Raw genomic sequence first — 24961 nt, forward strand, 5'->3', positions numbered from 1 at the left:
TAAAAGTTTCATAGTCGCTATACATAGCAAACTCATAGCCATAGTCAAGTCACCATAGTCAAGCATTTTCTCAGTTGTATACGTAGGATCGACAACTAGAGGAAGGTGTCTATCTTAGATTGCATGTGATGTGAGGTAGACCAGCATATCCTCCAATCCTTGTATGTCTGTCCCACACACTACCACACCAAACATTCTACACAAAAGTTCTGGGTTCATTGTCATTTACGTTACTATGATTTTTCTACTGTAGAGGAGATGACGACGTAGCTATCACTCACGTAAAATACTTCTGAAAAGGACGTAACAGAGATTAGACAAACGTGTCAAATCTGACGTGTTGTCGAGATAAAAAAAGCAACGTCCTAAACGAAACACAAACAAAAAAAAAGATGTCTTGACAGCTGACATGTGATGCGCCCGCCTCAAACCCCCTAACACCGATGATGTCTGAAGTGTACTGTAAGGGAGTAGACGAGAGGAATATTTGGTAGGTGGGTACCCCTGTGACTTAGTAAAAGTAGAACAGACGGTATCCCAACACTACTTTATCCCTAACTCACTACGGAAACTCAGGCTCCGTTCACCTTCATTGACTGTGTATAATGAAGTATTTCATTGGTGAAACACTTACTTACTCGAGACCCTACAACTGTAGTTCTTCATTACATACGTATTCGAAGTGCAATTCGTACGAGTGAAAATTACGTGGGTAGTAGAGGCGGTGGTTCCCCCTCGTATGTAGGGGAGAAAGTACAACTGTAATCTCAATTACAGTCTACAACGTACCGTGGCGAGAATGCCGACGGTTGTCCATACTGACGGTCCTAAAATAAGACATCTGGGGCGGAGTAAAATGAGGAGTGCAGCTACGAGTGGTTCGTGGTATAACTTAGGTCAAATTTACCTCTATCACATGTTTTTTATTGGTCTCACAACGACGTCAAACAGAGACAGAAGTACCACAGTGAATAAGAGAACGAGCCGATCGGAATCAGTTACGCTCCTGTCGCGGGGCCGGGCCGAAACTACTCACCTGTCCGTCGTCGGTTATTTTGTAGCTCTCAGTAGATTAAGTCTGGTGTAATTATTTTTTACAGGGTGGGTTTAGCTCTATTACCAATCTCGTGGAAATGAATTACATCACGACTTCGCATGCCCTAAATAATAGCAAAATGTCCGACTCTCGTCTTTGAGCATAAATTCCGTAGTGTAAGTACGAAAACGTTACTGTAGTCGTTAATACTTTGCCTTTATGTGGACCGTCCGGACAAACTCTTACCCGTTCGTACATAGTGCAACAAATCAACGGAGGGTACGACATTACAAAGGACAAGCCGACTTTTCGTTTCTCGCTTTATATATTTTTAGAAATAAATACTCACAATACTATTCAGCTATCGTCCCTCGTCGGTCGGTGTACGTCATAGGGAGAGCAGGAAACTCAGAGGAGGTAAGTTCGCTCCCGGTTCAGGTTGTTCGATACCGTCAGAGTATTTTCTCCGGTCACGAGGAGAATAATTGAAATCTGCGATTGGGAATGTGTGAACTCCCTTAAACAGAACCGAATGTCATTAGGTTTATGTGAGGGAATGAGCACAATTACTCCCATGAAGCGCTTTACGATATAGTTAACATGTCAAATGAATATTAAATTCAATTGTGGGACTTCTTGGACCTGTTAGTAGGCTACTGAACAAACAATGAAAAATACATAAAAATATGAAGAAAACCGATTATGGAATATCTTTTATAATCACGTGAATAGCACATCTTGTCAATGCAAACAGACCGTTATAGCACCGTTATAATTAATGTTAAACCTGAGATTCGACTAGAGAACAAATAAATAACAGAATAATGGTCATGAGATCTCGGCATTGCACAAACAAACAAATCTCATCTTTAAAATCAACATTTGCCTTCACTGGTGAGAGAAAACAAATCCCATCACAGTTCATTTGTGGGACTTACCTTTCTAGTATTGAACAAACAATGAAAAATACATAAAATATGAAGAAAAAACGATTATGCAATCTAATTTATAACACCATCACGGGCCACGGACTCACTTTTAAAATAAAATATATATATATTTTTTTAAAGTATCGAAACCGGATCTGATTTCGGTACGGTATACCGTAGCCACCAGTAACCGGTATTTCAGTAATACCGGATACCGGTATGCATCCCTAATGTTGACGTACCTTAACTTAGAGGTTCAATTAGATCAAGGCAACAAAGTTATGTTAAAACGTTTTTTCCTTTCCTGTAGTGTGTTATATAGGTTTGTGTGCATGTAAATGGTCTGCAAAGCTATAGTGAAATCACCATGTCACACTTGTGCTTCTGTTGGCTAGCCATCCAACACATTGTACGTCATAAACTAAGCCGGCCTCTTCAATTGGAGTTATGTGTTTGTTGGGTAAAATAAATTATGTTTGTTAAGGAACTAAACAGCTTACATGCCGCAACATTAGCTCCCTATAACTGTCAACAAATTTGTTTGCGATTTAGCGTTGGAGAGGGAAAATGAATAAATATCCTCTACACAGCCAACGGTGGATTCGTTTTATCATCCGTGCTATTCTGTTCTTCTTGTCAAAGGCATCTGGGAACAAGTTGCGACGCTGAGTCTGTCTTAAGTCATTATGTTTTGAATCAGAGGAAGCATACTGTACAGTACAGCTTCAGTGGTGTTGTACTGACATGTGGCAGAGGAGGAAACAATTAGTGTCAATTCAAACAAATACAATCAATGTCGTCAATCACGATTAAGGCGGTGGAAGCGTCAGCTAATAAAAAACAAAAGGAGGGTTTTCTGGCCTCTTCTTTTGTGCAAGGGTTACTTGGCACCATGCAGCTTCAAAGAGCCACACAGCCTAGCATCCACAAATAGAACATTTGAAGGGGAATTTTAAATGGAAGTGAATGAATATTTCACCCCAAATTGATTCATGCTGCCACTTTAGACATTTTCATTCGCGAGCGAGTCACTAATGCACAGCCATGCGGTGACATTACTATGGTGTCGACCCCGCACATGCTTTCATTTCCCACCGTACATTAGGAGTAATGGGCCTCCCATGTGGAGCCTTGCTGTCATCGACACTTATTTCTTCACTCCGGCTGTTCGCTTAGTTCTTTCCTCCACAGTAGCAGAGGTAACAGGGCTTGATTGGATAGAGGCTGGCGACGGACAGAAGGTATAGCTTTTGATTTGTGCTATTCGCTGACTGCGTCCTGGAGAAATAAGATGGAATACTCCTTGATATTTCAGTGCGCAAGGTAATTCCTCAGGTGACATTTTATGCAACAACTCAGCAGCGTTGGTTCTGCAACTGATGAAATGTTTTGAAATTCGACATATTCTGTTACTAACCAAGATCAGTGCAAATAAACACTCCCAGCTACTGAGGATGAGACGCAGGAAGATGGCAATGAAAGCCTCCAGGTTCTGTTTGACATGATTCATGCGATATTGCATTTTCAGCCCTGTTTAATACGGTCTCCTCTACATGCCGTACTGGTCTCTACTCCGTGTTGCACAGGTGAAGGACAGGGGAAATCTATTTTCATTAAAGTTGCATGACAGACCTTGAAGACAACCGGCGTGAATACAATCGATGCTGCTGCTCCTTCATGCTCAGGCACTTTGTCAGCGTGGTGACACAGGAAGAGCTTTCAGATGACCCTTGAATCACGACTTAATGACGCTCTGGCTTCAGCCTTTAGTAATAAACCACAGCTCTATTTTAGACACCTTGATGGGAAGCATGTTAGGGGTTGAATACAGGCTTCATGATCTGTTTTTGAGATGGTTTTTAATCCTGAAGGCTTTATCACTTTTGTAAGGTCACCTACCTACATCAGCGCAGTTTCTGCTTCTGGCAAAATCAGAAGGGAGAACGGGCTTGGGAATACAGCAGAGACTTCTGTACAGACAGAATGCAATTAAATATTAAATCTTAAAAGGTCTGCGTCAAAACAAAGTCATTTTCTATTTCCAAAGAACACAAATTAATCATATGTGCCCTGCAGGCTTGATTACTCAGAGTACAATGTATATTGCAACACAATACAATACTGTACACTTGCAAATAAAAACAAATGATTTAACAGTTTAATTACCATTTCAAGTGTACAACAAATAACATTTCTGGACGTCTGCCAGTATCTTTATTGCATCAGTAAAACAGGGCATTAAAACTGCAGCGAAGGTTCTTTTTGTTAACTTAGTTATTATGATGGACTCCTTAGCAAGCAGTTGCTTTTTTACACATCCAGCAGTAACAGTATATAGCTGAACTATTATTTATTTTTGAGTCATGTTTCTGTCCAACTGATAAATTAAGTCTAGTATTATCTCACTTTTGCCTCTTTCTTTTTTTGGTCTGCAATAACTCCTGAGGATAATATCTGTCTCTTTAGCTGCTTAATGCTCCGCTGTGTTCAGCAGCTAGTTGATTACTGTGTCCGTCTGCTGTCTCGGGCTCACCATGTAGTGTTTAGGCTTTTTCTCTGAAAAAAGCTGCCTGCTGCAGTGCACATTGGCACTATGAGAGCAGTGAGAATGAACCAAAAGAGCTGAACAGCTTCATAATAAGCTGAGATTAGCAATGAAGCCTGTAAAGCCAATAGTATCTGCTTCTCATACACTGTTATTATAGAAACATATCGATTAAAGCCACTTGCAACGGCATATTCATGTTTCACAGTCTATCCCAGAATCCTCTTACCTATAACCAATCCAATCCATTTTATTTCTATAGCACATTTAAAAACAACAGAGTTGAACTAAGTGCTGTACATCTGTATACAGTAAAACATAGCATAAATACATAAAGAACAGACAGGACATGAAACAAATGTAAAACACGAGACAATGAAACCAGATCAGAAGCCGCAGACTGAGATACTCTCCTACATGACGTAGAACACTATAAGATAAAAACCCAAATTTAAAAGCACAAGTGTCACCTGGTCTGTAAATGCCAGGGAAAAGAAGTGGGTTTTTAAACGAGATGTAGTCCTATTTATAGATTTGAATTGCTCTTCTGTGAGTTGCAGTTTGCAGTGAAGGTATCGGGGTAAAGATGTCCGCTTTTTGTCCAATATGAGATGCAAAAAGGATTGTGAGGCTGAATATATACACACTCTACAAATGTTCTTCCGGAACATAATGACAACACTATGTTACACTCGTGCTTCTATTGGCTAGCGCTCCAAGACATACGTGATAGGCTAAGGGGCGGGACATCTCTAAGCAGGTGACCAATCACAACAGAGCCGGCTAGCTAACCAATCAGAGCAGACTGAGCTCTGGTTTCAAACAGAGGGTGAAAAAGAATGAGAATGAGAAAAATCAAGAGCTTGTTGAACTTTAAAGCATGTAAACATGTCACAGTAGAGGCACAAAATATGAACCTGAACAATTCTGAGATATGTGTTTTTTGACAGAAGTTTTCCCACACCTCTGGAAGCCTGGAAAGATCCCAAGATGAACACATTAGTACAGTAAACGGTGCTAAGCCCTGGGCAGAGTCTCACTTTGTGTTTCCTTGTGTGTTTGTGTGTGTGTTGTGACAGAGCAAAGATATTTGGGGAGGAAATTGTTTACAAGAACCAGCAATAAGATTATGTTTCTCCCCTGAAGGTGATTCATTAATTACACTCAAATGTGCTTTAACGAGATGCGGAATTTTCACATTGAATGAGATCCACTTTGTAAAAATCTTTGTCAACAGATTAGTAGGAGGGAAACTGGGCTGAGGGAACAGGTGGCAGACTCTAATGAGCTCATCCAATACAAATCATTCAAAAACAACTGTTCTTACTCCCCTTGCGTGAAAGACACAAAAGTAACATTGATCCGTGCGGTAATGTGCATGAATGTTTCATCTCTACTCGCGGTTTGAAGACATAAACAAACCTTTGGACCTCCAAAAGACGAGCAGGGTCTAAATTTAGAAATGTGCAGCTTACAACATGCACCCTCCTCCAAAGCAAATGATGCTCTTCTCCGCATTGAGCAGAAACAGTACTGTACTATGATGCCACACTGAAGGACTTTGTAACCAAGGCAACTAACAACATGCGCAGAGAATGGTCAGATTAGCCGGTGAAGTGTGAAGAGGAAGCATTTCAGATTTTTACATAAAGCAAAAGCTGCCTTACATCCAAACAGTGTATACAATGCTCTCTGTAGAGTTGCTCGTAGCACCCACCGCGCTGCCTGTGGGAAGATTTTATTTTAATCCAAATTCTCAGAGGAATATTTAAACTCTGGGCTCAAAGGCTTAGGGCAGAACACAGGGCTGAGGATGAGATGATCACGTACTTCAGGAAAAGAGCTGGGTGGGGGCGGATGCGTCCATTAGCGACAAGCATTCCCATCTCAGTCATTCAACCCGCCACCTCCCACCGCACTGACCCCCCGTCACATGTTCTGAGTCACCTGGCCCCTCGCCACTACTTCTCTCAGCGTGGTGGGTGAGCCTCTCGCTGTCTACTCTCTCCTGACGCACGCCAACATACCAAAATGACATTAACCGCATCACCGCCTAGACATAGCAAGGAAACAGAGGCAAGTATATTTAGGTACAGACTGCTACTACTATTGACTGTAAAAAGATTCCTCAGAGATGGGCTTTCTTCATTCACATGGGACAAAGAGAAGCAGCTTTGTGGTTTATAGTAAGTTCTTGTAGTGAGCCGGGTCTTCCAGCAACTATTATTTATATGAGAGAGGTCGAGCGTGCGTCAGAGGAACATTTCCTTGAGCTTTCAGTGTTACAACTCCAATTCTCCCTGCACACATTCGTTCAATAGACATGGAGGTAAATGAGTCAATCGATACAGCTTTATTCTGCCTGCGCAGTTGCTAGTTATTTCTGCCAGGAACATTTTCGTCATGAAGATATAACTAGAAAAGAGCCACATGTCACATATGACATGAAACAGCAAACGCACTGGCTGCCATTCAAGTAAATAAGAAGGCTGCATTTTTGTCACTAAGCCGTAGTACTTAACGTCTTTGCACCATGAATGTTTTTACCAAAATACATGTAACGCCAATTAATGATGTTGAGACACTCAAAACTACAAATATAAAACCTGATGGCGGGACCAGAGGAAAGACCGGATGTTGCCAATGGCCTAAGATTCATCCTCTGAGGACCATGACTGTTTGTACCCTTCAATTGTGGTTGAGTTATAGTCTGGTCCTAACTAGTAGGCGAACATCTGAACCAACAGACCAAAATTGCGATCCCTAATATGGAAATTTGAACATCTAAAAACCAATGACAAGTGGACAAACTCCATTTCCTCAAAATTGAAAGTGATACGATCGAAAGCTCCAGTACAGCTGCTTAATGGACCTTGTTGTTTTTGAGCACCCTCGTAAAATATTTCATACAATAATGGATTATGTGTTTTGTGTGAAAAATGCCAACCTGGTCCCAGGTCTGTGGCAATATGATGCTTAGAGCACTCCAGAAGTCAGGTGACTTAGCGTTAGGGGTTAGGAGATATATATTTTCTGTAGGGAGGAGGACAGGGTGGACTGGTAGGTCCAAAATATGACTTTTATCCAGGAGACTGAATTTGTGTTTAAGAAGTATGACAAATTAATTCATTAGTATATCAGATACTTTGCTTCAAAAGTATAGTTGCACTGAGTTTGAGCGCAGAACACGACTAGTAAAGGTTCGGACCATGCTGTCTCTCCCTTTGAGGAGGACAAATGTGATCACACTGAGGGTGTGAAACATACATGAATGCCTAGAACAATTTAAGCATTGGTTGAACCGCTGATTAGATGACGTATTTTTGACGAATTGCAGTAAGCGCATGTACAACAGGAAATGTCAGCAGCATGGGCATCGGGTTAGCTTGGCTCCACTCAGGAGCAGGTGGGGCACACGGGTGGGCCGGCGGTGCTGTGAATCCAACGGGACCATCAATGCCATATGCAGGTCGGCTCACCCCCCCCCCCCCCAATGGGTCGCAACACATGCTCTCACCCCGGTTTGAGGGGCGACAGCGTGTCCTCCCAGCAGGCCAAGTCCTTTTTACGCTAAGAATATGTCACCTCTTATGGATAGAGGCGGTCCTCTTGTGCCGTTTCACATGTGTGACCCCAGTGTAACCATGGAGACTGAACTGTTATCCTGCATTTACTCTAAACTCGAAGCCACTGCAGATATACAGTTCCACTTTCCAAACTCTGCAGTGTCTCCAAACACCTGTTTACCTTCACACAGCACAAACTACAGCTGCTCCACTTTACTGTAATATGTAAAGCAGCTAGAGATTCAGTGCAGGCTGGCTTTTCTTGCTTAGCGACCAAAAGCACACAGCAGTGACACAAATCGAATTTTCATGAACATTCTGTCAAGCGAGATTACGCATCGCTCATCCTGCTGGGTTTTCTCCCCCGGAGAGAATAGCTTGTAAATATGAAGAGGCTGCGGTGGATAATACAGAACAGCCTTACGTTACAGTATTAAGCTTCTGTAGGTGGAAACTAGATCTCCGTAACCTCTTTTTTTAGAGACAAAAAACACTATGATATCCGAATTTTAAATTCTGGAGTGGTTATTATTTCTGCAAGAGCTGTCCTTTTGCAGCTTTAATAAGCAAAGGGACCTATTATTCTCAAACATGACACAACCGGTAAATTAACCTGCTCTCACTGCACAAGTCTGAAGTCATCAGGGTTTGAATATTTAAGCCCGAAGCTTTCTGTGGAGCGTCCGTCCAGTTATATCTCATCTAATTAATGCAGCAATTTACTGTTGGCTCATTTACATACGACATATTTCAGTATGTCAGTTGAGGTTGAAAAGCTAACTCTCTTGTTTTACTCATTCAGTTTAATCATACACAGTACTTTGTACAAGTAAAAAGGTCCTAACATGTATACTGTACATCTATAGTGGCCATCCCAACCCCCAGACACAAACTCAAATACAGAGTTACCACCTATTTGAAACTGTGATGTGTTCCTCAGCTCACAGTAGTGTCAGGGGAGAGTGTGGCTGTCAGATCAAGGTACTGTATGTTAGACGGATACACAGAACTGATCAGCCTCCAGGATACAGCACACTTCCTTTAAAGGAAACCATTACACAAGAGAAAAAGAAAAATACATCTATTTTAAAAAGGGAATTTTCCGCAATGATAGTAATATTTCTTTGGTTTGAGTTTTGGAGATTTCAGCCATACAAATGTCTAATATAATTGAAGATGATTGTACCCACAGCTTTGGATACGGGACCCCTTTCATTCCAATAAATGTTGCTCAGTGGCGCATGAAGACAAAATGTCTTCAGATGTTTCAAAAAACGATCTACTTATTTGCAGACCTCCCTCTCCCAATACAAGTCAAAGGGTAAGGGTCTTTTGGGGCCCAATTACATAATTGACTGACACGGAAGTTGTAGTTCCACAGTTAAGCCACTAGGATTTGCTTCAATGCCATCGCACCTCCTGGGGACTTGATTGTACCTCGTGGTACTAAAGGGCAATGTCTCTTTTTGGAAATCAAGAGTCGGGAATTCAAGATAATCCACAAACAATTTATTTTACCAAACTACACCCGCTTACCGTTTCAGCGCCCAGAAATAAACCAAGCAATAATGCTAGCCCCACTGAGCTAGCTTGCACAACAGCTAAGCCGAAGACACCACGAAACACCGACCATCAACTGCATCACCTTCCACCTAGAAGAAAGCTAATATTTAATTTTGAAACAAAAAACTTGTGGCAAGATCTAAAGATGACTGGTGTGCTCTTCTGCTCAGATATTGTGTTAGCTAGCTCTGCAGCGCTAGCAGTGTTCCTTCTGTGCGCTGATAAAGTTAGCGAGTGTAGTTAGGTCGAAAGAAAATAGTCCGGAACAGGTCGCCAACACGGTCTGTGGATTATCTTAAATAAACGTCTCATGATTTGTGGAAAATGTCATTATTGTTGAGTTGTTCAAACGTCTTTTTTTGGCGCTCGGGGAAACACACACCAAGACCATTATATTGGAGAGAAGGCAAATGTCTCTACGCCTGAAATCTCCGACATTCTGCCACCCACACCAAAACAATCTAACTTGATAAATGGCACTTTGGTTCAGAGGAAAAATATTACTTTTTTACTGTGGGAGAACTGTAACACCTTATACATACTAAATGTAGCTTTTAAGGCACAGACACACCAAACTGACACCAAAGAACACGTCCCGACGGAACACGACTGGAACACACCGCAAAGACTTCAGCCGACGGCCAAGTTACACGTACGAACTGCGCATGCGTGAGTGGCAATAACTCTCCTTACCAGCAGGCGGCGGTAGTGTGTATTCGTCATTCAAAAGAGGAAACAACCGGAAGACAGACTGCGTGATACACCGAAAGAAGAAGAACAGACTGTGTGATATAAACAAACAACAAATAGCGTGTGCGTTGGTCTTCGGTTTCTTCATTCCAGATTTCTATGATGAGAAATAAACTCTTGCTTCCAGCCGAGATGAAAATGAAAAAGAATAGCCATCTGTGTGTGCCTTCTTAATCGTTTGTTTGGGTCCCTCACTCCCGTTTCGCTCCTCATGCACTGATTCGCTAGCTGAACAGCCAATCAGAGTGATTTATTTTGCAGACAGCCTTTGGCCGACAGTCGGCCAAAAAAGGTGTCGGCACGGTTGAAAAGACACGACGGTGCGGGACACACCACCGGGCCTTTAAACTACTGGACTGGGCAATGCAATATATTTTCGAGGAAATATCATTTTATTTTTAAATGCATAAATGGTTTAGTTATTTTAGTTTAGCTTTTTGTCTAGTTTTTAGACTTTTGCACATTTATTCTTTTAAGTCCTTTACTCTGACTTTTAAAGATTACTTTCTAGTGTATGTCATTGGTCCCCATTGTTTTGTTGCACACCACACAGTCCTTTTCTTTAATTAATTTCATGTACATTTAATATAATCGACTGAGCTATAGTGTGACATGTAGTCAAATGTAATGAAATGTACTTTTTAAATGTTGGCCATGAGGGTTGTGCAATAGGTCGCCATTGTCAGTATGTGTGTCTGTGTATTGTGTTTGTTCAAACGGTGTATGACTGATGATATGTGTATGTCTCTTAATGTTTACTATGTTTGTATATGTACATGTATGCGGAACTGCAGGACGGAGTCCAGAACAAATGTCCTTACGGGGACAATAAAGTATATCGTATCGTATAGCCTCATTCTTTTACAACAGTGGTCATACTCTTTAATGTATTATGTAGTAGAAGAAAATAAATGTACTCCCAAGATTTTAAAGTGGCAAATCTGTCGGAACTTTACAACCATTAAAAAACAAATTACTTGGTACAATAAAATGTGTGGGGGGGTATGTATTTCTACCAAAACAATGAACTGAAAATATGTGAACTTGCTGACCTATGAACGCTATTGAAGGTTTTATATTGATCAACAATGTTTGCGACCCCCCATTTGGTGATTAGTACAATGAGAACAAGGCATCAACATCTGACTGATTATTCCATTAAATCCGGAAGAGATTTCCCTGGATGTGAAGAAATAACAATTCCACCCACAACAAGTGCAGCCAAAGGCAATATAACAGCAATATACTGTAGTAGACTGGAGAACTATGTAATTATGTACGGTACACAATACACAGCTCCAACTGTATACATGTACAAACAGTCTACACCTTTTTCATTGAGGATGGTTAAGATACTGGAGAAATGGGTGATTAGGACTAATAAAAAACATATTCTAAATGTCCTTAAGGTGCATAATGTAATATCTCATTCTTCAGAGGCTACTAGCTTTTATTTATCAGCCAGAAGACATGTTTCAGATGCCACCTTAAAAACAGAACTTGAACCAGGTTCTCTTTGCTTGTGTTGGAACTCTAGGGTTAGGGTTGGGTTGGGTTAGGGTTAGGTTAGGGTTACAGCTAAAAATGACTTTACAAAATAATACTGTATATATTGTTATGGAAGAGGAAAAACTGAAGGTTTTACTTTCCTGAACACAAACTGGAAAAGACAACTGAGTATTTTTGTAACCGAACAATATGATATGCTTTTTTGTTAAGTTGCAATTTTGAACAGTACTGAGGTTATTTCGTGTTTTTTTTTATGAAAGGTAAAAATGGAAGGACTGAAGCTGTAATGCGTTATATTATATATACAAATATTTTAGCTGATGCCAATAGAGTGCCACAGTGATGCGTCCTAAAACCCGGAAGTAAGTTAGCATTTTACCACATCCGGTTCCTTCCACAAAAAACAATGCAATTTCTCCATAGGATTTTGGAAAATAGCTCGAAATAAGGTCTGTGGTTGACACAAATTGAAGAGATAGATCAAGTTTTGTTCAGCCGGATAATATCCACATGTCTACCCTACTTTTATAATTTATGAATCATAAATCGAATCGATAGATTTATGATTCGAAAATTATAAAAGGGTTTTAGGACGCGTCAATGTGGCCCTCTATTATGGACACAACCTTCGCACAATGCATCCTGGTACATGTAGGAGAAAAACTCCGCTTTGTGGGTAATCACACAATAGGGCCTTTCTGCTTCAATTGACTACATTTGCAATCAACACTGATTGGCCAAATATAAAGGTGGTAAATTGTCCCTTTAACAGTGCTGCAGCAGAAATTAAACAGCAGAACGAGTTGAGACAAGCATCACACTAACTAACACAAAGTGATTCGATATCATTGTTCCGTTTTCTAGGCTTCACTCCAAAGCAGCATGCATAAGAGAGAAACTTCTCTTTGGTTTCACACCAAGCCAACAACAGCTCTGCAGCAGTCCAACCCGTCACTTTCTTTCCTCTCCAAGAACCTCCTAAAACACTTCTAACAAGCAGCGGCATGGTGCCCTGGCCGTGAAGCCTCTCCATGCTGTTGAGTTGTATTTGCTCCCTCAGAATAAAAGAGAATATAAATGAACATGAGGATGGCATTAATGATTGGACTTGGATGGAAAGCTAATGAAATCTTAAACTGGTGAACTTCTGAACAACAAGCAGGCCTGTGTACAAGATGGAATCATTACCTCCTCACCGGTTTTCATCTGTTAACTGAGTTGAGCTGATTCAAAGTTGGTTTGAGTGAGCCAGGTCAATTTCAAGCACACAAGTATTTTCTGCCTTTGCACAACAACGTTAGACCTTTCACTGCAGTATAACTGTTTTTGCTGACTCGCTGGTTTAACTGAATATCATATTGACTCCAATGTACACATATTGTTTACACGTACATATAGTTATTGCAGTTAGACCGAGAACATCATTTGCTTCATGTCTGATATTATTGTCTCGACTTCAATTTGGTATTCCCACAATGACATATTATTGTAAGCTTGCTGCTTATGTATATTTAATATGTACATGTTAGCATCATTTTAACTTTTGAATGGCACGTTTTGAAGTCTTTTCACTCTTAAATTCACCCTTTGCACATCTCCTGCAGATTTCATTAGCAAAAAAGACATCACACAGAATGAAACTAAACCATGCAGATATCCGCATCTTCATCACACATGCATAGCCTTTGAGCAATGTATTCATCATAGCGCATTCGGTTTCATTTGTGCTGGACTTCAGAAAAAAACCTCCAGATCTGCCTTGTTTTAAACATCAGGCTCCGGGTGCAGCAGCGGCAGCTCAGCCCCCCCGCCCCCGCCCCCCTCCTCTGTCAAAGGCATTTTCATGCTCTGAACCTCCTATTTTCAGTTCAGTGAAATGATGATATAAGAAGCCTCCTCTCCCCGGTGGAGAATAGAGCTGTTCAAACTGAATGAATAGAGAGAATATAAGATGGAGCCAGCATGCAATGCTACGCAGAGATACAGCGGAAACTAATGAGCGCATTACACACAATCTATTTACTTTAGAGGAGGGGAAAAGCAACCAACTGTGTGTGAGAGCACAAGGAGGAAGGGGCTGGGAATAATTTGTTGTCATATTAGAGTAAAATAGAGACGAATGTGGTCTTTTTGTAGAACCCGCAGTAGAGCAATTGGTTTCTTTGCCAGGAAGATGATGTCAGACTTGTACAGTGTATGGCTGTCTTTTTCTTTGTGATGAGATGTTTTTGCATTTTTATTGTTATTCTGTCAGTCAATAGATAAATCATCCACCACATAGTCCAAAACTATAAGGAATCAACAAAGGGTCTAATGACCATTAGGCACAAATTGTTATCAAAAGAAGAATCCAGGTTACTTCGTTGGTCCCCTCACTTGTTATCTAGAGCTTTCCCTTATCCCCAGTCAATTCTGAAACATCTATTCATGAATAGGCACCACATTTTCATTCAAGGTTCCCAGAGGATGACCCCGAAGATTTTGGTGATACCCTGAGACCAAAAAGAGACTTATAATCTCAAAACCTGACTCCAAGTTACTGCTAATGTTTCTCCGTGATGATTGGATGTGTAGCAGCTGTTCGAACTAGTTTGCCATATCATATCATCTTAGGTCATGATGTATAGGTATGTACACAACATGTTTTCACTGCCCCCGAATTATTCATACAGAAAGCAAAATACATTTTCACCATGTGTGATTTCAAACCTATTCCATTTGTGCAATACGTTTTTTCACCACTAAAAATCAACATCCCAACTGTACAGATGTTAACCTCGAGCTTAGACTTATCTCAGAACGGAACAAAACTTCCATCAATTCTTTAATCTCTTGTCTATTTTATCAAGCAGAAATCATTCGATAAGTGCAAGTGTGTTAAGTGAGTTATCAATCAATAAAAGAAAGGCTAATATTAGCGCAGACATAAAACTGCTGATCTAAAAACTCTTACATCTGCTTCTTCTCTTGCATGAAGGCAGGCAGCGGGCACAGTGTAATGTGACTCTCATCTGGGCTGAGTTAATAACCTACACGATGTACTATCTGCACTCTTAACACCCGCCACACACTATTAAACAGGGACTCATTGAGGATGTCATTAAAATGTAGGAGACAGTACAGTGAGGCTAATGCAGAGTCTAACAAGACAATTATGTTACATCAGATGTGACACAGAAATGTCATAAATGTGAGTTTCAATGTTGGGTTAAATGGCCTTAGTTTAGTCTACTATCAATCTTAAAATCAATCGCCTAAAGGTCTGACAACGATAAATTCTCTGGGGAAATGATCAACATGTTTGGTGCTATGGTTTAGCCAGCGTATACAGGCAATTCTCTCAGTGCTTAATCTATTACGATTAGCATTTTAGGGAAAGGAGTTGGAGTTGAGAGCATGGGCGTCACCGTGTTTTGAAAAGTGGTGGAGACACAATTTGCAGGAAAAATCGCATTTAATACCATAGTATTGTATAACTACTATAGAGTGGTGCAGTGATGATGTATTTGTGTAGGCCTAGTTAGCATCGCAAAGGGGTCTCTTGCCAAGAAGCAATTGGATATTCCCATTGGATTTCAGTTAATGCTGTCAAAATTATCGCGTTAACGGCGGTAATTAATTTTTTGAATTAACTGCGTTAAAAATATTTAACGCATTTAACGCATGTGCAGAATGGCCCGCCCCATACATCCCACCAGTGGCAGCGCTGGGGTAGGCTACAGCCATACCAAGAAATGTCTTAACCCCACCATGAAAAATGATGTTAAAGTAAGCAAAATAAAGTCCGCCAACTCGCGCCGAGTCAATTGCACAGACAGCAGTTAGTAAGATTGATTTCAGCAGCCACTTGTCTGGAAATACCGAAGACTAGGTTCATTTGTGGGACTTACCTTTCTAGTATTGAACAAACAATGAAAAATACATAAAATATGAAGAAAAAACGATTATGCAATCTAATTTATAACACCCGCCATCACGGGCCACGGACTCACTCTTATAGAAAACTTTTGTCACGTAGTGATCGTCTTCTCAATAGAACATCTTTGATAATGTCTTCTGGCCAATCAGAATCAAGATAACGACGTGGTGTTGTTGCAGGAAGTCCCGACGTAGAATGCTTTTGCTGTAGTACAGCTCTATATAGGCCTACATCGATACAACATTACGTGTTGATAGAAATCAACACGTAATGAAATACGGTTTGATGATTGATAGGTGTGTGGGCTGTCTTTCATTTTGACACACAGAACAATGTTATAATAAACATACATACAGTACATACTGTATGTTAAATGGATATATCCGCCTTCTTTCATTTATCTTTCCATTCCCACAACAATATACATAAAGAAATGGCATATTTTGGACGTAGTTCGAATGGTGATTAATCATGATTAATTCATTTTTAAGCTGTGATTAATCTGATTAAAAATTGTAATCGTTTGACAGCCCTAATTTCAGTATATCGCAGAAAATTAGCTCTGTGGCAAACACACATTCATGATATAATATCCACATGTCACTCTCAGAAAATTGAATAATCAATACAATCAGAAGAAATAAAAAGCTACCAGTAGGCTATAAACGACTACATCACTGTTGCATGACTTCACGTCACCTGCGCTGAGCAAAAGATGGTCTCATGTCAGTGTGATGTCGCTTGTAGTCTCTTTTAGTCCCTTGTTATCACCCGCCGTTTTTATGACACACAGAAGCTTCAGACATTCAAGAGTGGGGTATTTACTGACTAAAGCTTGTGTTCACCACAGACATTATTTCTGGCTTCTCACCACAAACACGTTTTAAAAACTATTGACTTTGAGACAAGGGAATCGGAAGTGACAAAAAAGCAAAATTATTCAGAGGTTTTAGGAATGGATTCTGCACCACTCTATTTATTAGCAAAACCTCTAGACCTAATGGTATCCTTCAAGACAGTTTGCTGCTGGTCGTTCCTGCCTCATCTCCTGAGGTGGACAGAACCTCTAAAGACCTGGTTTTTGCTCTTCAATGTCTCAAACCTGACTGAGCAGCATGGCTGTGTGACATGGTCTCAGAGAGAGAATGAAAAACTTGGACTAAAAGAAACTGTGTCAAGTATTTGTTGACGTTTCTAAACAGGGCATAGACGTTTTGGGGGCATTTTAGAATCAGGCTGAGGAATTATATTTAGCTCATATTGCTTTTTTGTGGAGCTAAAAAGGTGAATAAACCAGAGAGACCTCAAGTATTCTCATGTATTGCTTTTCGATCGGCAAGCTCTTTTCAGAACATTTTCAACAAATTATACTTTCAAAAAATGATGGGGACCAACTGGCCATTTCAAAAACTGGTGTTCAAGGCTTTTATTAGTCATACGTACATAGCAGTGTAGTTATGATGATGAAAATCTTAGGTCCAAGGCTCCTCCAACAGTGCAACACAATAAAACTGAAAAAAACTGAAAAAATAGTGCAAGTAAATACAAAAAGAAAAATGGAAAATAGAAATAGTGCAATAAGAGTCTATATACAATACAGACATGTCCTGAGCGTAAAGGAAACCTATGGTTGACGACGTCTACAAACAGGTTGTTTCACAAGTAGCCATTAAACAAGCTAAATTGAGACTTAGTCTTCGGACACAATCCGATGGGTTCTTAGATTGCATTTCTGCCACTAGAAGCAGAGTATACAAGGAAACCAGAAATCTTCCGATACCACAGTGGAGTCTCGTTGCTTAAAGATTGGGTTTAAGAGATTAGGCGTGTGTTGCGGTGGGTTGTGCGTTGGTGTTGGGATCAGGGGGTCACAGGTTCAAACCCCGCTGCAGTCAGCATGTCGTTGTGTCCCTGAGACACTTCACCCCAAATTGCTCCTGTGGGGATTGCCCACAGTATTGAGTATGTAAGTTGCTTTGGATAAAAGCGTCTAACAAGTGACATGTAATGTAATGTAATTAGTCTACCTTGCCTTCTGCTTCATCTCAGCTACAGTGCGTCCCAATTCCCCCCATATCAAGTTCATTACAGGAAATAGTTCAATTCACAATGGGGAGGCATTTACCATGGCGTAGTATTGTTCGCTTTGAAATGCTATTAATTTACAGTCTCCTCCTGTCAGTTTCATTAATGGTCCTTCATGAATTTACTGCTCATAATCTGTGTCACTTTCGCAATACCAATTTCACAGTCAGCACTGAGGGGACTTTCAATTAGTGTGAGCTCGACATTAAAACCGAGGCCGTGTTATTTATCCCTGCCTTGAAATTATAATATATCATGTAATGTCGATTTTATGCGTGGCAATTAAAGTTTCTGTCCACTGAAGCAGCTCAGAGGAACAGGAAGCTAATAAGATGGCAGCGCGATGGCTTCTGTGTTGTCGAGGAGAAACTCAGCCACTTCTTTGTGTTTTCCTTTTTCATTATGGTCATTTCAAACATTCAAAGTTAAAGTAATTTGATCATGTGACAAATTCGTAAATGTACAGGTTGGTTTATAACTGCCAGTCACAAAATATGACCTTTCATAACCTGTTTAGCTTAATGATTTTAAACATTACAATTAAATCCTGAAATAAAGAAAATACACTCACATATACTCACCTGTGATTTTGCAGATTTTTTATTCGCCCAAAAACCCCAGAATGAAAAAGCCAATAAGTCATTAAAATCTTGAATAATCACAGGTCAGTTGATGTGTCGACAAAAGATGCAATAAAATGCAATGCATAACATATTTAACAAATGAATAATGAAATACTGTCACGATCTTCGTTTAATATCACGATTTTTGTTTTGTCTGTCTTGTCATGGGTTTTATTTTGCATTTCTGTTCTCCCTGTGTCTTCCTTCCTGTGTTTTCCCTCCTGTCTGATTGTGTTCACCTGTTGCCCTTGTGTTTCTGCCTCCCCTGCCCAGCTGTGTCTTGTCCTGTGATTACCCTTCTTTATATTTAGTCTTGTCTTCCCCTGTGCTCCTTGTCGGTTCTTTGTCTTTCCTGTCTCCCTCCATGTTGGGCACGGTCAGTTTTTGTTTTGATACTACCTCGTGCTACCTGATTATTTTATGTCATTTTTTTTTTGTCATCAGCTTTTTACATAAAGCTTGCCTTTTGTTCCTTGACCTTTTTGTATTTTTTACACTGCATTTGGGTCATACCTTTTCCCGAATCCTGACAGATACTGTACATGAAGTATACGTCTCCTTATTGCTCCAATCAAATCTAATGTCTAATGAGTATATTTTTAATTGGAAAATATAAATTGTGTTATGGTCACATAATTGCAAAAGTTAAAAAGTATTTTTTCTACAGATACAATAAGTTTAAACAGAAGGGGTTACATTTAGCTATGTAAATATTTTTAGACGGAGCCACAACAAGCAGTAATAAAATACCATAAATAATAACCTTTGTTCTAATTTTCTTCTTTCTGTGATACTTTAACTTCTGTACAGCATCGGAGAATGTTTGTTTTCTTATTGTTTCAGATATGGTAATGAAGGCACCGTGCCGCGTAAGGACAACATCTAGTTTATGTTACTCATTGACAGGCAGACAAAAGCACTCTTCTAGATAAGCTTTTGTCTCAGACCCTTCATTAACCCAGTCAGCCTCACGTCCGCCCTGCGCCCGCCTCCTTCATACATTATTTGACCTGTATGTGTAATAACGGCATTCAAAGTGTTGCTCTCACCACCTCCCGTTGCGCTTCACTTCACTCCCACCAATAACTTCCCTGCACCGGACTAAAAATGACATAAAGGTACAGGAGTTTTGACAGCAGAGCCATAGGAAGGGCTAAGAATAGAAATAGTGGCCCTATTTGTTGCAAATAGGAAAGGACAGAAATGTTGTTAGTACAGTACAGTGCACTATAGGCCTATGGATTCACACTGAAATGCACACAGAGCAGCCAGGCATGCTCTCACACACTGCTCTGCCTCAGGATGGACTGTCTCTCGCTGTTTTATCAAAACAAGCCAGCGTCCGCTCTCACTCTCTCCATATAGGGAAAGCACTTATGAGCCATCTTACCTGAAGTGTATTGTATATATAGGCTGTCCAGGTCACTCTGAAGCACCCTCAGGCAGCCATTTCGGGGGTCAACAGTGTCCATGCCGGCGTGGGTGGACTGCAATTCAAAACGTACAATTTCGCTCCTCAGCAGGATACAGATGTAAAATATGTTGTTTGTTGTGCTTCTGCTGATTAACAAAGGTATTTAATCAATTTCATAAGTTGTTAGCTATTAAATCAATTTACTTGAAATGTTGCCATCAATGTAAGTGCCACTTACTTGATATAAACATAATCACTTGCATAAGATTGTGGAGTTCTTCATGATTCCTATCATTGTTAAATTACCCTATAAGCACATTAATGACTGTGCTAACTCTCCTCAAACCAAAACTTATGTTTTGAAACAAAAAACACAGTTCTGATTCCTCTGGAATAATAATATTCAAACTTTTATAGTCAGCTGTATTCAACACATTCTTTTTCGGCACCCTCCCTTATCAGACACACCACAAAATCAATATCAAGCTAGCTCTAGTAGGCTAGTAATAACCATTGTTGGGCAGTAAAGACCTAACCTAGCCGCTGGATGGTGTGTCATCACTCCAAACTGTGGTCGGCCTGTTTGTTAAACCTCAACGTTTTTGTTTTCCATTCCTTAGTATTAATACAAAAGATAAGACATCTGGTTGTGAATGATTTGTACATGAGGTGAGTAACCAAAGTAAAGTTTTCATTTGAAAAGTCATTCTCATAGAACATAGCAATTAACTGGGCTCCTCATATTCTGCTTTGTTCATTCAGAATACTTATCTTTAGAGATAGTTGCTTCGTGGATCAGACTCCCAAATGGGCAAAAGCCATGAACAAAATAATTTAAAACATATGCTGAAAAATCTCCACAAAGGTAATTTAAGATGCAGGAAATGAAGTGTCTCCCCCTGGCAAGCCAAGTAAGGCCCACAATTCCCATTCAAGCATCAGTTGCAGCGTCAGCTTATCCACTGGCTTGAATACGTTTAATAAATTATGTTACAAAACTACAGCGTCTTAAATTCACAACGACTGTGTGACCTTCAGGTTGAACAGACAAAATGGGGCAAACAGATCTTACAGTTCTTCTGCGGGCACACTGCTCTAGGTCTTTGGTTATCTGTGTTTTACAACAATTGAATGTGTGAAATTGACAATAACTTGAATGCTGTTGGTAGCAACAAGTCGAAGGAAGACTGAGGTCCAATTATTCTTTATTGGGGTTCTACTTTCCTGTAGTGTGTTGTATAGGTTTTTGTGCATGTAAATGGTCTGCAAAGGATACAATCCCAAAGTTCCCTCCAGAGGGAGTTTCTTCTGCCAATAGAAACACTTGTGCTTCTATTGGATAGCACTCCAACACATTGTACGTGATAGGCTAAGGGGCGGGACATCTCTTAGCAGTTGACAAATCACAACAGAGCCATCCAGCTAACCAATCAGAGCAGACTGGGCTCTGGTTTCAGACAGAGGGTGAAAAGAGGTGCTGCAGCACAGGCAGTATGAGAACAATAAAGACATTTTTGAACATTAAAGCATGGAGACATGTCAGAGTAGAGACACAAAATGCAAAGATGAACCTGAAAATGAGCATAACATGTCCTCTTTAAAGGAGGGGTTGCCTTGAAGATAATTTTACAGTAGTTACAGGTGGTGTAGATGTGATCAGCTAAGAAGCCTGTCTATACTGAGGGGGTAACAGTTTTAAGACAGTTTTTGCCAAAGTACAGAGAGACAAAACATACAAAAATATGCCGCTGCGGGTTTCTGTCCTGTTCTGAGACGATGCCTCCTCTAGCTGCATGCACACAGGCTCTGAGCAGCTGTTCACTGGCTTTGTTATCACATGAGTATAGTTGATGACAACAACTGCCCTGCCTAATTAAACCCGTGCTTTAAGTGTCTGAAGCAGGAAATAATGGTTACAGTCGGCAGCATGGGTACAATATAAACCCCAGTGTGCCGGTCCTGGGAGGGCGGGCCATCTATCAGCTAGCAGAAGTACAGTAAGATCCTGCAGTCTCACCTCCCACCTCCCCTTTACAACATGTTGTGAGAGGGAGCTGTAATTATTCCTCGGGATTCTTGCACAGGGCTAGTTTGAGCCTCCGGTGCGGCAATTGATTCGCCATGGGGCTCCGATTGCCACTGTGAGAGAGGAAGACAGCATGAAGTGGGAAGGAAGCGAAGTGGAGGAGAGGGTTTTCTCAAGCTCACACTGCTGAAGAAGCCACTGCAGTGTTTTCTTACTCGGTGTTCAGAACGCAGCAATGTGAGTCAGAAACAGAGCTTTATTTGAAATGAAAGGCAGCACATACAGTGTTTTCTAAAGGCAATTGAATTAGTAGGGTCCATGGCCTTCAATAAGTCCTCAGAAAGAAGGAGATTGCATAGTTTCCAATCCTCCGTGAGGTCTGGCAAACAAATGAGGAGGTGTAACGGATTCCCTGAGGATTTGCTAAATGAGGGGGGGGGCTGGCGCTGACAAGTAGTGCAGCGCCCTGAACTGGGATTAGAGGAGTGCTGAGGAGAGAAAGCTGGTATTTATTACAGCGCTGCCAGGGTTGACATGTTTCCGCACACTGTCAAGCAAATTTAGCCATTCCTCGATACAAGACCCTCAAGCCCAGTGAGACCCACCGCCATGCATAGTCAATTCAATTGTGTAACTTCTAAAAAACTTAATCCAACATTCATATTCTGCAGGCGGCCGATTGATGCGACTTTCCGCAATTTCCTTCCCGCTCATCTTCCCTCATTAAAGACCTCTGAGCTCCTCCACTCCTGTGCTGGCCATGCAAAGGTTAGAAACAGCTGGCCTAATACGCCGCAATGCAACTTTAATTAGTGCGGTGAAACCCCCTCGAAACAGTGCATGCACACTTTTATGTCAACATCTCCAAGAAGCCATTTCCCCTTAGAGTCACATGTAAAAAGACATAATTCTTGTAAATTGCAGTAATGAGGCAGCGTGCGGTGATGTTGTTTCTTCCTCCCCAGTGAGAAGTGCATCCCTGAATACATTGAATGGAACTGAATTAATGCAGTTTACAGCGTACATGTGCGATAATATACATATAAAGTGACTTGGTGTTCTTCGGTGCCCATTTCTAGTGATTATAATATTAGAAATATTCAGGGTACAGCGCAGCCGGGGCCAAGTGCTGACAGATTTAGATTTATTGCATAACATTAAATATTCCACCTTTAGTGTACCGTTCATGGAGTAAATCTCATTACTTATGGATTCTCCTGGCCCTTAGTTCAGCCCTTCATCCATAAAAGTTCACTGGGAGTCGGACAGCTTTGACGTTAATTGGTTTTTACTGTATAAAGCAATTACAACCATGAGCACTTTCATATTTGCCTGTTGTGCTCTTGGAGCCTAATAGCTACAAGCTCACAATAACATTTTATATTAAACTCATTTGATTGTGGTGTTTATTTGTATGAGAATCTTCGCAGGGCTGCCTCAATGATATTTGAATGTGTTGCTTTGGATTACAGCTACCTTACAGCTGCACACGCTTCACATCTGGCACTTCTGATGTGAAGAAGCAGAACATTAATTTGCACAAGTGTGGTCTCCTTGTAATACCACTTCTAAAATGCAACATTCATATTTGCAGCTTGAATTCAAATTTGGAGGAAATTTAAGGAAACATTTTTTGGTGATCTAACTTGTTTTCTCTCGTATGAAAATGACTTTATAAAAAGTGGATACACGTTTTTCAGGGTTTTAATCTTTTCTCAGGAACATCTACATAAATAGCAATTCATTTTGGGCGCTCCTTAGTTGGACCTCAACAGGTCTGTGGTGGGAAGCTGGAGCAGTTTACCTCAAAATGTACATCAAGTGATTCTTGTAAAAAATACTTATTTTGGCCACAGGAGGCAGAATTGGACCCAAAACCTTTTAAACAAAAGTATCATTTATGTTAAGTTATGAAAAAACACTATCATAGGAAATGTGAGTACGGAAGCTTATCCTGACGAGACCACTTTTTCACTTGTTCTTAATTCATAGACACAGAAGAGAAAACCACTTGGATCTCACTCAGTGGACCTCCAGAGTGTTTCTTTCTCACATGCCTCTTAGGGCCTGTCTAGATATGTCCCATGTCACATAACATCAATCATGTCAGAAGAGATTTACACCACTCATCTACAATTGTGCTTGAATTGCAAGTCACATCTCTGTCATTGCAGCCCAGACTGACCTCTCACATCAGGCTCAAGTGTTGTTCACTTCCGGCTCCTCACTTGCAATATGAGTTGCAAAACAGGGAAAAGTCAAAGAAAGCGGAAACATCTGTGAAAGCTTCATGCATTTTTGCACTGACTACACACCACCGTAAGCAGCAATAACTACTACTAGATTGTCAGACTTCATGCCAATAATTCAGAAATCTTAAAAAGTAAAGAAACTAAACTGATTTTTTTGCCAGATTATCCTTCATTTCTTTATTTCAAAACCACATGTGCATCTGTTTTATTTCCACCCCAAAAAGAAGTAGATACTATATTTTAAACTTGTGATTCATCATGACTAATCACTGATTATTATTGGGATTAACGCAATAACTTGTTTTATTGGTTGACACCACTAATGCCCCCACAAACCTAGGGAGCGGTCGGAAAATTATTTTACAAATATAAATCATATTGGTTATACTTGTGACATTAAACATCATTAAAACCTTACTTAAAGGGGACCTATCATGCAAAATGCACTTTTTGATGTCTTTTATACATAAATATGTGTCCCCGGTGCGGACGAGCGGATACAGATTTGCTGCCGATCTGACGTCAAATCGGCGGCGGACCCACAGAAAGTTGCTATCAGAAACAATGCCTGACGTGTTTTGGACGTAATCTCGTCTTTGTTTACATTAGCAAGCCTCGCTAACACTCAGAGCTAACCTGTACTGTAGAGCAAATATGTTTAAAAAGTAGGAAATAAAAAAGAACTCGCCTTGTGATAAACCCGCAAGAGAAAAAGCATTTGAGCTCCATACTGTTTCAGAAGTA

General features: G+C 40.5%; 2 protein-coding genes across 2 annotated transcripts in view; both read left to right on the plus strand.

Annotated features, from left to right (window-relative positions):
* Nucleotides 1–13870, plus strand: part of acaa1 (acetyl-CoA acyltransferase 1) — a 20645-nt gene extending 6775 nt beyond the window's left edge. The window contains exon 13 of the transcript XR_799860.1: nt 13860–13870. The gene's annotated coding sequence lies outside the window, so the exon portion shown is untranslated. The remainder of the gene's footprint in view (nt 1–13859) is intronic.
* The window catches only part of LOC104959424 (caM kinase-like vesicle-associated protein), a 43737-nt gene continuing 19222 nt past the window's right edge, over nt 447–24961 (plus strand). The window contains exon 1 of the mRNA XM_010787313.1: nt 447–490. Coding sequence (XP_010785615.1) covers nt 447–490 — 44 coding nt within the window. The remainder of the gene's footprint in view (nt 491–24961) is intronic.

This window comes from Notothenia coriiceps, unplaced genomic scaffold, assembly GCF_000735185.1.
Source record: "Notothenia coriiceps isolate Sejong01 unplaced genomic scaffold, NC01 NC01_scaffold00030216, whole genome shotgun sequence".
Taxonomy (NCBI): domain Eukaryota; kingdom Metazoa; phylum Chordata; class Actinopteri; order Perciformes; family Nototheniidae; genus Notothenia; species Notothenia coriiceps.